This window comes from Macrotis lagotis, chromosome 3, assembly GCF_037893015.1.
Source record: "Macrotis lagotis isolate mMagLag1 chromosome 3, bilby.v1.9.chrom.fasta, whole genome shotgun sequence".
In the NCBI taxonomy this organism is placed as follows: domain Eukaryota; kingdom Metazoa; phylum Chordata; class Mammalia; order Peramelemorphia; family Peramelidae; genus Macrotis; species Macrotis lagotis.
In genome coordinates, this window is record NC_133660.1 from 169145496 (window position 1) to 169163391 (window position 17896).

The window sequence follows — 17896 nt, forward strand, 5'->3', positions numbered from 1 at the left end:
TCCACAGAGTCCCTATCTTTAATTTCATCATCTTGGCTCTACTTCCCTTGATAATGTCTTGTCATTAAGTCCCTAAAATTTTCTCCCTACTCACTTTTTTTCTCTTGGCTTCTCTGATTTACTTCATCCCTCCTTTCTTGACTCTCCCACCAGCCCCATAGAGTTAGTGAAACTACCTAATAAGTTTACATAAAACTTCATTTTTTTGGAGTCCTCTATATTGTGTTATTTTTTCCCATTTGGCCTATAAACTCCTTGAGGGGAAGTGGTCAGGTCTTAACAAAACATTATAACTCATTTTTGATATGAATATGGTAGGTTGATAATTATGAATCATTTTTTTTTTGTTTTAATTGGGAGAAAATAAAAGAAAGGTTCAGTTTTTTTCCTTTATATTGTATACTCTAGTTCTTGAAGTTCTGCAGGATTGTTATGATAAGAGAAGTAAAGAAAAGAAAACTGGGGGTGGTAGGTGGGTAATTCAGCTGAAATAATGAATTGTCAGTCCTTCATTTGTTGAAATGCTTTATAGATTTGGTTCACTTTATTGCGCATCAAATAAGATTTTATAGCTGTCTATTCAGATTATATACAGTTGTGAAAGAGACAGTAGGATCTAACAGAAAGAATCCTTGCCTAAGAGTCAACAAACCAGTGTCTTAGACCTGGCTGTGACACTAAATTGTGTGACTGTAGTCAAAGTTAAAAAATTTCTAAGCAGTTCTATTTCATCTGCAAAATAAATTGATCAGAACAGTCTAAAGTAAATTCAGTTTCTATACTCTATGTGCCCAGTTATTTCATAGGATTCTTCTGAGAATATTTGGAGTAAGTAAATGAGAAACTTTTGAAATGTGTGTGTGTGTGTGTGTGTGTGTGTGTGTGTGTGTGTGTTTGTGTGCACAAGGTACTGTGTTTCCTAATGGGAAAACAATATGTCTAAAGCATATAACTTCATTATATCATTTTTTTTTTTTTGCCCACACAGCTAGGTAATTATTAAGTGCCTAAGACTAGATTTGAACTCAGGTCCTCCTGACTCCAGGATTAGTCCTCTACTGGGCCACATAGCTGCCTCTTCATTAATATTAATTAGCAGAAGCTGACCTTTTTTATTCAATTTTGTTTTACAATCCAGTTAATAAACTTTCTTTAATTTGTCTAGTATATCTTCTATTTTAAACTTTTGTTTTTTTGGAAATTATAATAATATACTGCTCTTATGAACTAGTGTATAATTTTTGTTATATGCAATAGGCAATAGATAATATTTTCATTTAATACTAAAAAGATGGTGGCAGATTTTTAAGGAAAAAATGATTTAAAAGAGTAATAGACTTTTGGCAGGAATAAGTATAGATCATCACCTTTGTGTTTTATGCTTTGCAAAATATTTATAGAACAACAAGGTAGATAATATAGTTATCAGTATTCCTATTTAAAAATAAAGGAAACTGAAAGTGAGAGAGATAATATATATTTGGGCAAAAATTTGTATCTAAGCTACCCAATTCTAAACTAAACACATTATCTGCCATATCACATTGCCTTATTTATGACTTTCAGAAAAATTCCAAACTTATCTGCCAGATGAAAGATTCAGCCTATTCAATCCCTTTCCCTACTGTGGAAACTCTGTTTATTTTTTAAATTCTACACCTCTCACTAATAAAGGATAATTTTTAAAAAATTATAATTAATTAAAATGTAATTGGAGATAAATAGTAAAATTGTATAGATATGCAAACAGTGAATTCAAATTATTTTAAATGCTTTCCAAAGCAAATTAATACGAACCATAAAGCAGAGAATATCATGTAATCACTAGGTTTGAATTGATTTCAATAATATGAAAGTTTTTTGAGACCCAGTATTAGGGTCAGTGATTAAATCTTCAAATAAAACAAGATCTTTTATACTCAGAGGATTCTTACTCTGTGTGTGTATGTGTACAGATACACATATATGTCTAGGTTATTAAACTATGTTTATGCATAAATATTGCAAATATACTCATATGTACATATATTTGTATATACCATATACATATAGATGCACATAATACATATGCACATACATAAATATTACCTAATTACCATTGAATATTTAAGAAATATTATAAAATTCAAATATCACTCAAAATTCTAAAACAATTAGCTTAATTTTTATTTAAGGAAAAGAATATTTAGCTAATTCCAGAAAAATATATTAACTATGTAATCCTGGGCAAATCACTTACCCTCTCACACTTAGCTTCTTTATCTATAAAATGGGAATAACAATGCACAGTTTTTAAAAGAGTATTATTGAAGAGAGAATCAGATAAGATGATGAATATACATTTTTTTCCCAATCTTAATGTTTCCTCATAAATATATTGGGTGACTTTTGCCAAATATTCTTACAATTTTATTTGTATATTATTTTCCTTAGTTACAAATAAAACAATTTTTAGATTTGTTTTTAAAACTTTGGATTCCAAATTCTCTCTACTCCTCCCTTTGTACTCCCCTCCTTGAGAAAGCAAGTATGGAGTCATGGAAAAAATTTATATAATACTCAGGTTCTGAAAGAAAATATAGATCAAAAGAGCACTCAAGAAAAAAAAAGAAAAAAATATGCTTCAATTTGCATTCAGACACCATAAATAGCATTTTGCATCATAAGTCCTTCAGAATTGTTGCATTGATGTTATTAGCTAAGTCATTTGCAGCAAATCAACTTAAATATTGTTGTTAATTTGCACACATTACATTTCACATTGCACCTGCTCGTGTAAGTCTTTCCAGGCTTTGTTGAACATATCCTCCTCATCAATTTCTTATAGCACAATATCATTTCATCCCAATAACATACCACAATTTGTTCAGACATTCTCTAATTAATGAATGTCCTTCAATTTCTAATCCTTTGCTAACAGATAGTGGCTACTACAAATATGTTTATACATACATATTCTTTTCTTCCTCTCTCTCTCTCTCTCTCTTTTAGGATATATATCTAATAGTTATTTTTCTAACTCAAAGAGTATGTATAGTTTTATCATTAAGTAATATGAGGAATTATTAAGGGAAATTAACTACTTTTCTTTGATTAAAAAGAAACAAAAAAGAAACCATTTGATTTAATTAATGAAAAGTAGTTTGCTAAATAAGTTGATGCTTCTTTTAATGTTTTCTCATTTGGTGTGATGTACAGGGCAGCCCTTATATGTCACCTACTACTGTCTATGTAATGATGTGTAGATGGCCCCGGGACTGGTTTTATTCCTTCAAACATCTTTGTCTAAAATGCCATGATTTGAGGGTTGTTCTTTTGAGTTTCAAGGCCTGATTCTCTTTCATCTCTCTCATCCTTCCCCATTCAATCTGTTCCCAACTCCTAGCGATTCTATTTTCACAACATCTCTCCTATATAGTTCCTTATCTCCTTTGGTTCTGAAACACCTTTGTGCAGTCCCTTATCACTTCATTCTGGATTTCTTTGCAAAAAGCTTTCTGGTTAATTTTCCTATCTCTCATCTCTCCCTATTCCACTCTATTTTGCAATCATGTATTAACATAGTCTTGCTTTATTGAATGTCTAACTATAAATAAACTCTAGTAGCTCCCTATTATGTCCAGGATCAAATATAAAATCCTCTGTTTGACTGTTAAAGCCTTTCAGAAGTTGTATACTTTCTGCCTTTCCAATCTTCTTATATGGTACTACTTTCTCTCTTCCTCTATGCATTCTAACATGCAGTTACTCCAATTCCCTAACTGTTTCTCACACTCCCTCTGACAACTCCTTTTTTCCCTTAATTAAGCCCCATTTCTGGAGTTTTCTCTCCCTTTATCTCTAACTCCTGGCTTCCTTGGATTCTGCTAAGTCTCAGTTCACAAACTACTTTCTTTAAGAAGCATACATACATAATATCTGTTATACATATGTTTTATATATATATGGACACACACATATGTATATATGTGTGTGTATGTGTGTGTGTGGGAATACACACATGTATTATTTGGGAGCTCCTTGAAGGCAGTACTGTTTTTGTCATTCTTTTTTATCCCCAGCACTTAGTACAAAGTACTACAAACTTCACTCTCAGTTTTGGACCTCAAAGACCTTTTGTTTCTCTCCAGTGTTCTATTAAAATGTGAATATCTCTGGGGGGCAGTCAGGTGGTGCAATGCATAGAGCACAGGCTCTGGAATTCGGAGGACCTGAGTTCAAATCCCACCTCATATATTTAATAGCTCTGTGACTTTGGACAATTCACTTAACCCTATTGCCACAAACAGACACACAAAATCAAAAAACAAAACAAAACAAACAAAATATGAACATCTTGGGTGAACATCTTCATTATTATAATTATTATATTATAATTATATTATGTTATATTATAATTATATTATCATATTATATTATATTATATTATATTATATTATATTATATTATATTATATTGTATTGTATTATATTATCATTATTATCATTATTATTTAGAATTTCTATTATACCTACTGTAGTTCTAGCTTAATACTGAAGGCTTTTCAAATATTTAATTTGATCTTCTTAACAACCCTCAGAAATAGATGTTACTATTTTCACCATTTTGCAACTGAGAAAACCAAAACTACAGAGAGACTTAGAGTTGAACAGGTAGTAAACTTCTGAGGTCAGATTTAAACTCAGTTTTTCCTATGCACTGTATCACTTTGCCATGTCTAAACAGATGGATAGATCAATAGATTGCTAGATCAATCAATGGATAGATAGATCAATACTAGATTAAGTAATTTAAATATTTACTAGCAGTTTATTAAAAAAAAAAACTATGGTCTTTAATAGATTGGAAATACATTATAATTTCAGAATGTGATTAAGACGTAACATATTGTCCAATGTTAGGTATCCAATGGTCCATCTGTACTTTGTCCTGGATAGACATTTTCTAGACCTGGATAGACATTTTCCAGATTTTTGTGGTCAGTGTAAGGGGTGAAATGTTAGGAAAGATTTGCAAGGCTAAAGTGTCTTCAGGGAAAGAAAACCAGCATAGTTTAGGTTCTTAAAGATGGTATACTGGAGGATAGATTGATGGAAGATTAATGGACATCCAGGAGAAAAGAAGACAGAAGAGTCCCTGTTAACTCTCTTCAATTTTTTTTGAAATAAAATTTACGGAAAATCAATAATATTGCTTAGTGTCATCCTAGTTGGAAGATGGGAAGCAGTGATTATCAGTTTGTAAGAGGTAAGTTTAGGATTTCATTTAAAGAGCCTATGAAGTTTTAATAAGGAAAGCAAGATTAAAACAGGACAGTTTATCTCAAAAATAAATGGGTTCCCTCATCATTAGAGGGCTTTAACAAAAAGTAGATAACTTCTTGTTAAATATATATTGTGAAAGGAATTTGTCTTTTTTTTTGAAGTATGGGTTGAATGAGATGAACTTGAGATCCCATTCAACTTGGAAAGTCTTGACTCCTGTGTTTCTCTGTGATTACATGACAATTGAAGAAGAAAAAGATGTGTGCCTAGAGGCATGAAGATGGGTATATGGGCAATGGAGGACAAGGATGGGAAAGAGAAGACAAACTTTGTCGACTTTACACTCTTTTTTTTCTAATGACTGACCCTGTTCCTGTATATAACATTAAAAATAAATTCATTCCCCAGCCAGTGATACTGTAACACCATTCCCCTGCATAAAACATTTAAACCTTGACTGTATGAAAATTTAAAGATGTGTCAAAAAAGATTGGTGTTTAGTAAAAAAAATGTTTCATGAAAGAGCACATTTTCAAGTTCCATTGTGCTCTTATATATAATACTTGTTTAAAGTTACTCAGTTCAATATTAAATTTGTAAGTTTTTGTAGATTGAGTAATTGTTTTTAATGCAGTGTTTCCACTTCCTCCATGGTGGATTTCAACTGTTGTCTTTTCTTTGGAACTTAAATCAATTTGGAAGTCACACTCATTTTTGAATGAAGAATAAATAAGTCTGGTGCTGGAAATAATTTTCAAAGTTCATTATAATGCAAATTGTGTAACAATCCTGAGAATTCTTCAGTTAGAGAAAAAAGAAAACACAGCAAGGACTGTGGTTGTAGATTTAGAAATCAACTTAATCATGTACAAATGTGATATGATCACTCCCCCCAAAGAATGCATGTTACCTTTCTAATAGCCCAGTGAAAGCATTTTATGATTGAAAATACTTTAATTTTCTGCATGAGGAAGATGGATAGGAGGATATTTTTCTCATAGGATTTTAATAACATAAATAAATATAAACATCAGACCATGCAATGTAGACTCTACTGCCAATTTATTTTCATTCATTCATTCATTTATTTATTTATTTGGAGATTTGGGCTTTATCATGCTTCGGCAGGCAGTCTAATTGAGCTAGCAAGGATTGTACTTTGAGTATCATGTCAAAGATACGAAGAAATAGCTGGCCAAGCTTCTTTTGAAACCCAACAGCTATATTAAGATAAATTCAGAAATTATAAAGGTCACATCCACTTAGTTATTGGTATTTTACACAGGCTTTACTGTCTTAGACTGAAAACTTCTTTTGGGTAAAGACTTTTCCTGTGGTGAGTACAGAAAGCTCTTTAGAAAGTAAGATTATTATGATCTAATATATCTGTATATTTTGACTTCATGTAAGAAAATGAATTCATATGCATAGCATTGCATATGAATATTGAAAAGGCATGCTGGAAAATTTAAACCTTGTAAGGTTAATTAAGTGAAATATGGGGGCAGCTAAGTGGCATAGTGGATAGACAACTGGCCCTGGAGTTAGGAGGACCTAAGTTCAAATCTAAACTCGGGCATTTAATACTTGCTAAGCTGTGTGACCTTGTACAAGTCACTTAACTCCATTGTATTGCCAAAAAAGGTAAAATATGGTTATACTTCTAAGTGTTGGGAAAGAAATACGATCTGAGTCTATATCTATGGGCACCTTGATACAAACTAATTAATTTTTTTTTCAGATTCTATGATAAATGTCAAATTAATGGAGTCAGTTTGCAATCTTCATTTCACTAGACAAAGCTAATGTTTTTATTATGAGCATAATTTTGTTATTGGTGTTATTGTTTTAGTTCTTTGTAAGTAAGTCATCAAGATACCCATTTTGATATTATTTTGTTATGTTGTATAATTTTTTTGGTCCAGAAGCATAACTTAATCTAGTAGCTAATTTAGATGCCCAACTTTTTTTTTTAATAATTTAGAGATTGACCTGATATATCCAATGTTTCAAGTTGGGGTCTAGGTTTTATAGTAGTCACAATGTGGTTTAGACTCACTTCCTTCTTTTGGCATGTCAGCCAATAACAGAGAGGACTATCATGTAAACTAAGCATCATATACCTGCCATACATATGTGATCATACTCTGCTTCCATCAGCTTCTTTCTCAGTGGTGAGCTTTTCTTAACTCTATGTGTTGGAATTTCCACATATCAGATCAATGAGGAAACATCTTGCTCCAGGTCCCCCATGAAACAATTTTTAAATGGTTAAAGACTTTCTGGGTAATACATTCATTTTGTTAATGAGGCCAAGAAGCTATTTAAAGAATAGTCATTTTGACTAACTCTCTTAGACCAAAGGCAATCATAGGAGCAAACACAATTTATATAACCTTCAAAACAGTAGAAGGTCCATCAAAGAGCAATCAAATATGATTGATTAATGTGATTTGGAGGTGGGGTATATTAAAATGAAGGACTGAGTATCTCTTGATAGGAAAAGAATCTCTATACCAGACCAGGCATAGCTTTAGGCTTTCTCTTCAAATAAATATATCAGAACCAATTCTGAACAGGAAATAATAGCTTCTACCGGGGTGGGTCCTTGAACATAAGAGAGGAGGGATCATGCCAATTCATGATCAGCAACAAACTTCTGAAGAAAAAGATTGAACTCTTAAATGACTTTAGAAGAAGCGGAGAGCTATGAATCATCAACCAAATTATTGGATATTAATAATCTTTTCTCACACCCATTTGTCCTCTCACACCTATTTGCTATATAGCAAGATAAGTATGGAACTTAAAGAGACACCAAAAGGTATTTAAACTTAGATCTTTTTCCGCTTGAGGAAAATGAGTCAAACAGTGATCACCAAAAAAAGAACTTGAATGAACAGCTACTATTACAGGGCCTGGGTTATTCCACTACCATATGCTGCTGATCATAAAATTTTCTTTGTAATAATAGAAATCCATCTAACTAGATGCTGTGTACAGCTGTTGTGCACTTCTGACTTCAATTGCCTGCATTTGGTGCTCAGAAAATTAGAACAGTCTAAGGTTAGAAGACTTAAGGACCCTGGATCTCCTAGAATGGAGAAGGGGAGATTTTTATCATGATTTTTTTTCATTTTTTTTAAAAAACTCTTTTTATTTGGTTTTCCATTCAAACAGAGACATCATTATAGATCAGCTTATCTATTGCTTTGTAGGCCCAGAATAAATGCTAAGCATTAAGCATGTTCTCAGGTATATGTGATCTGAATCCTGCTTTTCTCATTACTAGTACATTTAGCTCCATTTGAACCCCTTGAATACTGATCACCTGGTAATATAAAGCATTCCACCCTAAAGTCCTTTCTTGAATTGAATTCCCAAGCATTCAAGTTGTACCACAGAGAGAGCAACTCAGATGGGATGGGCTAGACTTATTGTTTAAATACAAAAAATCTGGTCCTATTGTTTTACCTAAAATATTATTTAATGAAGACCACACTTAAGGCAAACACATGGAGGTTAGAAGAAGCAATACAAGAATACTCTAGTCTAAAATTATCTCTAAAGAAGTTTGGTATCAATTGTGATATGTAGGAGACACTGGAATACCACCATGCCTATTTCTTTTTTCAATTAATATTTTATTTTTCCAAATATTTTCCAAATATTCATCAATATGCATATGTATATTTTTAAGTTGCAAAATTTCCTTCTACTCTCTCTTCTCACTTTCTCCCTTCAGTGGAAAACAAATAGGTTAATATTGTACAATTGTTTTAAATATGTTTGCACATTAGTCATTTTCAGAATGAGGAGTTAGGATTAAGGGAAAGAAATAGATGAGATATTTTTTTAAAAAGTGAATGTAGTGGAGTGGTTAGATGGCACAGTGGATAAAGCACCAGCCACGGAGTCAGGAGGACACTCCATACACTAACCCTAAAACACTGACATTTTGGTTATGAAGAAAAGGAACTAATGCTGCATAAGTCAAAGCAAATCCCTCCCAGTCCATAATGGAGATTATTCTGATTATCATCTTCCAGCCCAGAGAGTAGCAAGAAGAAAGGCACAAATTAAATTGACATTTGACAATTATCATTCTCTACATTCAGAACCCATCCATTAAAAACAAACCAAAAAACAAAAACCCAAGCAGGAATATCCACAACAATAAAGCACCTTTCCTTTCCCCTAGACCTTTTCTGTTAACACATAAAATGAGAGACTCTTGTGTTATTTGCCCTCATTCTTTATGAGTCAGTGATGTTAAATTTGCAACCGAAACATTAGAAATGTCTTTGCTACTCTGATTTTCATGAAGAGAAAGTTTCAGTCCATTGAAGCACTACATTATCTTTCTGTCTACTAGTCTTTGATATATTCCCTTACTACAATATCAACATTCAGAAAATTCATCCTGCTTTTATCTCATACTGACCTCCATCTCTGTAATAAATGACTTTTACTTACCATTTATTTTTACCTTTTTTGTGCCTTTCCTAACAGCTTAGGTGGAATTTTGTTCCACGAAACCTATTCTAAGGAGGATATAATCGCTTCAGATTTCCCTTTATCCATTTCTGATAATACTTTGTGTATAACTCCCTTATATATTTATGGTACTTATAGTTAACTTGTATTTCTAATCTTCTAAAGATATCTGGGACTCCATGTTCTCATTATTAAGACTACAAATCCTCTAAGGCAGGGACTCTGCCGTATTTTTTTTTCTTTTAGTGTCTACTCCACAGTAGACTCTTGAGAAATATTTATTGAATTGAATTGAGCATAATTTTCATATGAACTTCAAAAAAATTAAAGACCAGAAATTCTGCCTGTAAGATTTAGCAAATGATTATAAATAGGGAATAACAATGTCTCCAAATTCTATTTTGCAAAATGAAATAATTGAATTAATAGCATAAAGTAAGTTTAAGAAGAATTAGTAATCAAATAAAAATAATATAAGTAAATGGAACCTTTGCTATGCAAATTTTTGAAAGTGTTATTGCTATTGCTCTTTTGCTACTTATGTTAGTACAAATTCAATATACAATTCCTATATGCTAGACATTATGCTAAGCACTGTGGAGCAAACAAAATTATTTGGTTTTTTAGAGGCAGCCAGGTGATCCAGTGGAAAAATTGCTGGGATTGTAGCCAGGAAGATATGAGTTCATATTTGAGCAAAGACACTTTCTAGTTTTATGAAGTGGGCAAGTTACTATGTCTGCATCAATTCCTTAAATCTGAAATGGAGATAAGGATAGCATCTACTTCCTCAAGTACTTATGCAGTTCAAATGAAATAATATTTGTAAAGCACATATCACAGTAACCGGCTAACAGTGGCGGCTTAAGAAATGCTTCATTCCTTCTTCCCTTTCAATTTGATCAAGAAAATATCAGACCCCAAATTAATGTAGTACACAAGATGTTGCAAGATAAAAGAAAATTGCTAGTAGAAAAACAATAATCTAAAAAACCTTTCAGCACAGGTTAAAGACCTGAAGACAATATAATTTCTTCAATTAGATATGTCAGATAACTGAGTAGATGAATGATTCAATATCTTGAACAGCATCTACACTGAGTTTATCTCCTTACTGAGAGAACCATGATATTCTTTTATTCTGCATGGATTTATGTTAATAGATATTTGAAAAGAGAAACAGAGAGAGAGATAGAGAGATTTGGGGTTTCCTGATTTTTAGGAGTTAGAGTTCCTAAAACCAGATTTCATTTATTTAGAACATAATCTGCAAAAAGGCAGTTTCATGTATAGGAAAGAGCCCTGGCTTTGTAATCTAAAAACCAGGTTTTGAATCCTAGATCACTAACTAATTGTGTGATAGCCAGGAAGTCACATAACATTCATGGGCATCATTTTCCTCACTATCAAAAGTTATTGTGAAGATTAAATAAAATAATGCAAAAAATAATACTTTTCAAAAAAAGTTGATCACATATAACTTTTAGCATATATGATTATTATCAATAGTTTAATAATATTTTCTATTATTGTTATTGCCATCATTATCATTGCTGTGCTCTAGACACTGGTGAAGAAAATATGATGCAACCATATTTTCTCAGTATAAATAAAGATGCATTAACTGAGGAAGATTGACAAAATCCATCATGTAAGTCCCTTTTCTAGCAAGGAAGCAATTTATATCTCCTGAATGATAAACAGACTATTATATACATTGAATATAACCAGCTAGATTCTACTGAATAGTAAATTATCTTTGGGGAAAAGAATGAAGGAATTCTATTAATACCAGAACCAGTGAGTGAAGGGGGTGGAATGGTCTGCAGGTGTATTTGAGGGGGAAAACATTAGCGCAGAAAAATTGTTGCAAAGCAGATTGCTACAATAGATAAAGTAAATGAGAATGGTGCAAGCAGGATTGCTTTTTGCTTCATCAGCTTCAAATGAAGAAATTCTTAATGTACATTTGAATTGAATTACATAAGGCTAAACAAAACAATTCTGTTATCACAAGAGGTGCTTCCCCCAATAGAGGTAGCACTTTTATATGTATAACTCCTATTACTGAGAGAAATTCTTGTGGCTTATAAAATGTTCACATCTGATTGCGATATTTTTTTTTCATGAAAAGTCTTATCAACATAACTGCTCCACTGACTTGTGTATTTTAATTTAAAATGTATTCTCTCAACAGTTCTAAAACTCAATAACAAGTCAATGTTATTTGGACAGATTGATTTTAATCCAACATTGAAATTTTAGTTTAAGGGACAAAGAGTAGATCTGGAATAACACTATAGCAATAAAACTATAGGATATTATTTGACTATGAAAAATAATTAATAATTATAATTCAATCATGAGATATTTGATATATTATTTATTTTATGCCTCTCTATGAGTTTGTTTGTGAGTTTGTATGTGTTTGTGTGTTTGTGTGTGAGTGTGTGTGTGTGTGTGTTTAGGGAAAAGGAAAAAGAATGGACCTAGTTAACTCCAATAGTTAACTCAAAAATTAAAAAAAAAACACCTTTCTCTACTGAGTCAGACTGGCTTGGCACCTTTACACTTTGCTGTCTTGGGATTTGTTTAGGGCCTCAGAGCTTAAATTATTTGTTCAGGTTTACAAAACCAGTTGTTATATGGCAGAGGTATGACAAGAAGGAGAATGATACCATTGGAAATCAAGTCATCCTCAAGGTCATCTCTCTATCTAATACACAATATTGCTTCTCAGATATGCAAAGTACATATTATTTGTATAGGATTCATATCTGTACTATACACACTTAAAGTAGCAAGGCTGAGTGCATAGAGAGGTGGCTACAGAGTCAGGAGCACAGAATTTAATGTAGGCTCTTCTTAAATACAAATATACTAGACTGATGAAGCTGGACAAGTGTTTTAACATCTTAGAGCGCTAGGCTTGCTCTCTAAGGACTTTAGATAACTTTAAATCAAAGTGTATTGATTTAGATAGAACAAGGGCTATAATCCTGGCTTTGTCATATGCTCTCCTGATGACCTTGAATAATTTATTTTTCTGAACTGCTTTTTTTCATGAAATTCGAGGAGTTAGAGCTAAGTCCTCCCCATTCCCCAGCCCTAATTCTAGCTCTAAACATCTTATCCCATAATCCTTTGAAGATTGTGTGAAATATGGTCTATAGGATATACAGGAGAAGGGAAGAATCAGGTAACACTTAATGGACAAAGAAATATTTACATTACACTTTAAAGGATGAGTAAGAGTTCATTATGAAAAACTAGGGAATTGAGCTATACCAGGCACAAGAAAGGACAGGAGTTAACTAAAGATCTATAAAAGCTGAGAGTTTGAATAGGAGATGGTGAGTAATACAATTTCCTTGAGTAGTCACTTTGTAATTGCCTTTCAGAACATTCATTTTCTAGTATCATCGTTAGAAAAAACAAGTACTCATTAATTGATCCAAAATCAGTGTGATAGTCCAAAAACATACAAGATGTAAATTAGGCAATTATATGATCTTATCCATGATTGATTGTAGAACAAAAGTTTCAAATGGAATGTAAGTGGTCTAAAACACTCTTGGGTGGGGCACAAACAAGAATAATATGCAATTGCTTTTTGATTTTTAATATGTTGCCATATAACATTAAAAGAAATAAATATATATGGGATTGCAAAATTTTTACATTAATATGCAGCCGCAAGGATTTTTATTCATAATTTAGTGTCTCTAATTTCTTTTTTCTTATTTTTTTAACAAATTTTATTTATTTAAGGCAATGGGGTTAAGTGACTTGCCCAACCCTAGGCAATTATTAAGTGTCTGAGTCTGGATTTGAACTCAGGTATTCCTAACTTCAAGGCCAGGACTCTATCTACTGTGCCACTTTTGCTGCTCCCAGTGTCTCTTATTTCTATTTGAGTTTGACACCACTACTATTTTGCTATTATTTGCTTTTTCAATATTCATATATATATTAGAAATGATATCACAGAATAATATCTCAAAGTTTTAAGTAATCCCAGAGATTAGAAATCAAATAAATATTAACATATATCATAAATACTAACCTGACAATGTCATTATTCAGCTTTTAAAGTTCCCCAATTTAGAAGAGTTCGCTAGGACATAATATCAATGTCCATTATAGGAATTTTTAGCCATAATAACAAAACACAAGATGCCCTATATTTTTTTTTACTTGATTCTTTGGATACATAAGTCTCCAGGAGGTATTTTAAGGAGTATTTAAAGAATTATGATTTTCATAGTGTAGAGTTTCCTTCCACTGATTCTAAGTCAACTGCTCCGTGTTTTAGCAAGTTTTACAAATTACCTTGAGTGTGTTGGGAGAGAGAGAGGGGAGATTACTCTTCATAACTGGGTAGATGACATATCTACAACATATCACCAGGTCTCAATTCCACGCATTTTTAGTTTCAAAGGACCTAATCTGTTGCTAGCATTCTGTTGCATAGCCATTAAGAATACAAAGCCATAGCCAAGTCTTGATAAAGCATCCAAGCAGGATTTCAGTGGAGAAAGTAGGAACATAGAGTGTAAAGATTTTATTACCATGTTAATAAATTGTGTTCAATAAAGAGGATAACTTAATATTTTTTCTATTACATTTGAAATTGAACAAACTAGCCTCCTTAATTCAATGAACCATTAAATAGGGAATACTAATTAGAGAACAAAGAATATGTCTTCTTTGTAGAAATAGCATTCTATGTCCAAGGCTTTTTAAAATGTATTTAAATCACTTTTAAAAATCATACAAATTCATCATAGCTAAATGTTTTCTGTTTCCATTGTAACTATAATTATTTCTTACACGAGACTTAAGAGACATAGTAGAGGTAATACTGGAATAGAAGTCAGGGGCATAACATTGAAATCCTACTTCCAAGTCATACTAAATCTATGATGCTTGACAGATAGTTTAAAATCTCTGTCCCTCATATAATTCCCTAAGACATATATCTTATATTGTAATCAAATTGTTTGTATTAGTAGAGGGAATTCCCTCACTGGAAATTCCTCAAACTGAAAAAAACCTGATTATTCGTATTTAAAATATAATTATCCTACTTTTATCTTACTCTTAGTTCCTTGGTGTGTATTTCTAGTTCTTAGCTTATTTAATGGGAAAGTTGGGTAATACATTGTGGTTTATATAAAATATATGCATATATTCATATAACATTTATATATACATATATATTTATATACACATATAAAAAGTGACAGTGACAAAGAGAGGTAAAGGAGAGAGATTTATAGGTGATGAATATGTGAAAAAAAATTTAATAGCCAGAGGTAATGGAGAATTAGATTCAATATTTTAATCAGATAGCATACATGCTAATTGCTACTAAAATTGACAACAACTCTGAACATTAAATTAAATATGATAGACGGAAGGAGAATCAAGGATTTTTACCCTATATCATGTAGCATTTTTTCATGAAAAACACAAATTTTGGAAATAAACATTTCTTTGAGATAAGGGAATGATATTGGTCATTTCTTGCAATAGATGCTGTTATTTGTAAGAACTTTATGGTTCTGTAATGGAAAGGGAAATAATTTGCTTTAGTTTATAATATTATATACATATTAAGAGACTATATGCAAAGTTTGACATTAGACCAGGATCTTTTAATCTGGATCCACTATGGATTTTTGGTTTGTTAGCTTCTATGGTTGCTTTCATCCTGACATCTACTTCAAAGGGGTCCATGACTCAAAAATTGGACAGGAATTCTAGATCCTAAAAAGGAACGTGGTCAATGTTGGAGGTGATGTGGGAAAACAGGAACATCTAATGCATTGCTGGTGGCATTGTGAATTGATCCAATCTTTCTGCAGAGCAATTTGTAATTGTGCCCAAAGTGCAATAAAACTGTATATACCCTTTGAACCAGCAGTACCACTACTGATTCTTTATCCTGAAGAGATCATGAAAAAAGGTAAAAATCCCACATGTATGATTCATACTAGCTCATTTTTATAGTGACAGAGAATTGAATATTGAGTGAATGTCCATAAATTGGGGAATGGTTGAACAAATTGTGGAATACGTATGTGATGGTACACTATTGTTCTATAAAAAAAAGTCATGAGGGACAGGATTTCAGAAAAGCCTAAGAAGACTTGATTAAATTGATGCTGGGTGAAATAAGCAGGACCAGAAGAATATTGTAAGAACAACATTGAGTGATGTTCAAACACGATGGATATGTTCATTTCAGCAGTACAATAATCAAAGTCAATTTTAAAATACTTATGATGGTAAATAACACGCGAATCCAGGGAAGTAATCTTAGAATTTGAATGAAAATCAAACTTTTTAAAAGTTGTCTTGTGAATTATGTCTGTTTTTCTAATGTTCTCTTTCTTCCATTTAGATTGAGTATTCTCTTCAAACATGATCAATATGGACCCATTTTTAACATAGTCATAAATGTAGAACCTTTATCAGATTGCTTTCTGTCAAGCAGAGGGGGGAGGGAATGGTGGGAGGGAGAAAAATATAAAACTCAAAACCCTTTAATAAATAAATGATTGGTGAAAGCTAGCATTGCATGTAGCAGTTGAAAAAAGCAAATAAAATACTTTTTAAAAAAAAGAACTCTAGATCCTTGGTAAGGTAGAAAATTCTAATAAGCTTTAGTCAATAAAAAATCACTAAGTGGTTCCTGTGCTAAGCATTAACGTATTCACCATTGTGGCATTAGCTTACAGATTGATAGGACAGCTTGGCATCCATGTAAATGAAAAGAAAATGAAAGCTACAATTGTCAAATATAAAAAAATCATAGTATGCCAATATATTTCTGGTTTTCTTTTCAGGAATATACCATAGATATAATTTTTGCCCAAACTTGGTTTGATAGTCGTTTAAGATTTAATAGCACAATGAAAGTATTGATGCTTAATAGCAACATGGTTGGGAAAATTTGGATCCCTGATACTTTCTTCAGAAACTCAAGAAAATCAGATGCTCATTGGATAACAACTCCCAACCGTCTGCTTCGAATATGGAGTGATGGAAGAGTTCTTTATACCTTAAGGTAATATTTTTGTTGTTTTTTTAAAATAGAAAGATATTTATCTTTGTCTCTTTATTAATAGTGATGTTCTAAAATCTATTTTTTCCAAAGACAAACCTATGTTTTGTTTGAGCACATAGGTAATACAATGTATAGAGGGTGGGGCTTTTAGTCAAAAATATTTTTTTTTCTATTGAAATCTGGATTCCGATACTCATTGTGTGACTTTGGGCAAATCACTTAATTTTGTTTGCCTCCATTAACCTGTAAAATGAGCCAATCAAGGAAATGGCAAACCTCTTAAAAGTTCATTTGCCAAGTAAACTCAAAATAGGGTAACAAAGAGTCAGAAATGACTGAACAAAAACATGGTGTTTAATTGGTGCTTGGGAAATGATGTGAACTTTGTCTGTATAATACCTTGCTTTTTGTCCATCATTTATAAAGATTATATACTCAAAGACTGCTTATATCATGTATTCTTGTATCCATGAATGCCTTTCTAAACATTCTGAAAATCCCTTTCTTTCATGAATTTGCATTGCATGGAAACTTTGCTAGAAATATGATGTTTAGAAAAATCATATTTGCACTTTTCATTTAAAAAAATAATGGATTTATGTTTCAGCAAATTTGCATAACTCTTCTCCATCACTCTAATATCTTCCCTCCAGACCACCTACCCCCCTGCTTATCAAGTTCTGTACTTTGTTCATATTAGGCCCTATTTGTAGAATATTTCTTCTACCCCAACTATTGAATATCTATATACCTTTCAACTACTAATCAAATATTACTTCTGAATACTACCCTTTCCTTTTCCATTAAACCTCACATAGTATTTTATTTTATGTCTCTTTGATGTATTTAAAAAGTGAACCTATTGAGTTTCCTTCTCTCTAAAATGGAGGTGAAGTAAATGATCTATACGGTCCCTTTCCATTGGAAAGACATTGCCTCGTCTCATACATATACACAAAATATTCCTTAATATATATATATATATATATATATATATATATATAAATATAAAATATACATATATATATAAATATAAAAACTAATCATTTATATGTCCTTT

At 31.9% G+C, this 17896-nt stretch overlaps 1 protein-coding gene across 1 annotated transcript in view; it reads left to right on the forward strand.

Annotated features, from left to right (window-relative positions):
• Positions 1–17896, forward strand: part of GABRG1 (gamma-aminobutyric acid type A receptor subunit gamma1) — a 49190-nt gene that overhangs the window by 8932 nt on the left and 22362 nt on the right. The window contains exon 2 of the mRNA XM_074227473.1: positions 16616–16836. Within this exon, the coding sequence (XP_074083574.1) occupies positions 16616–16836 (221 nt within the window). The remainder of the gene's footprint in view (positions 1–16615; positions 16837–17896) is intronic.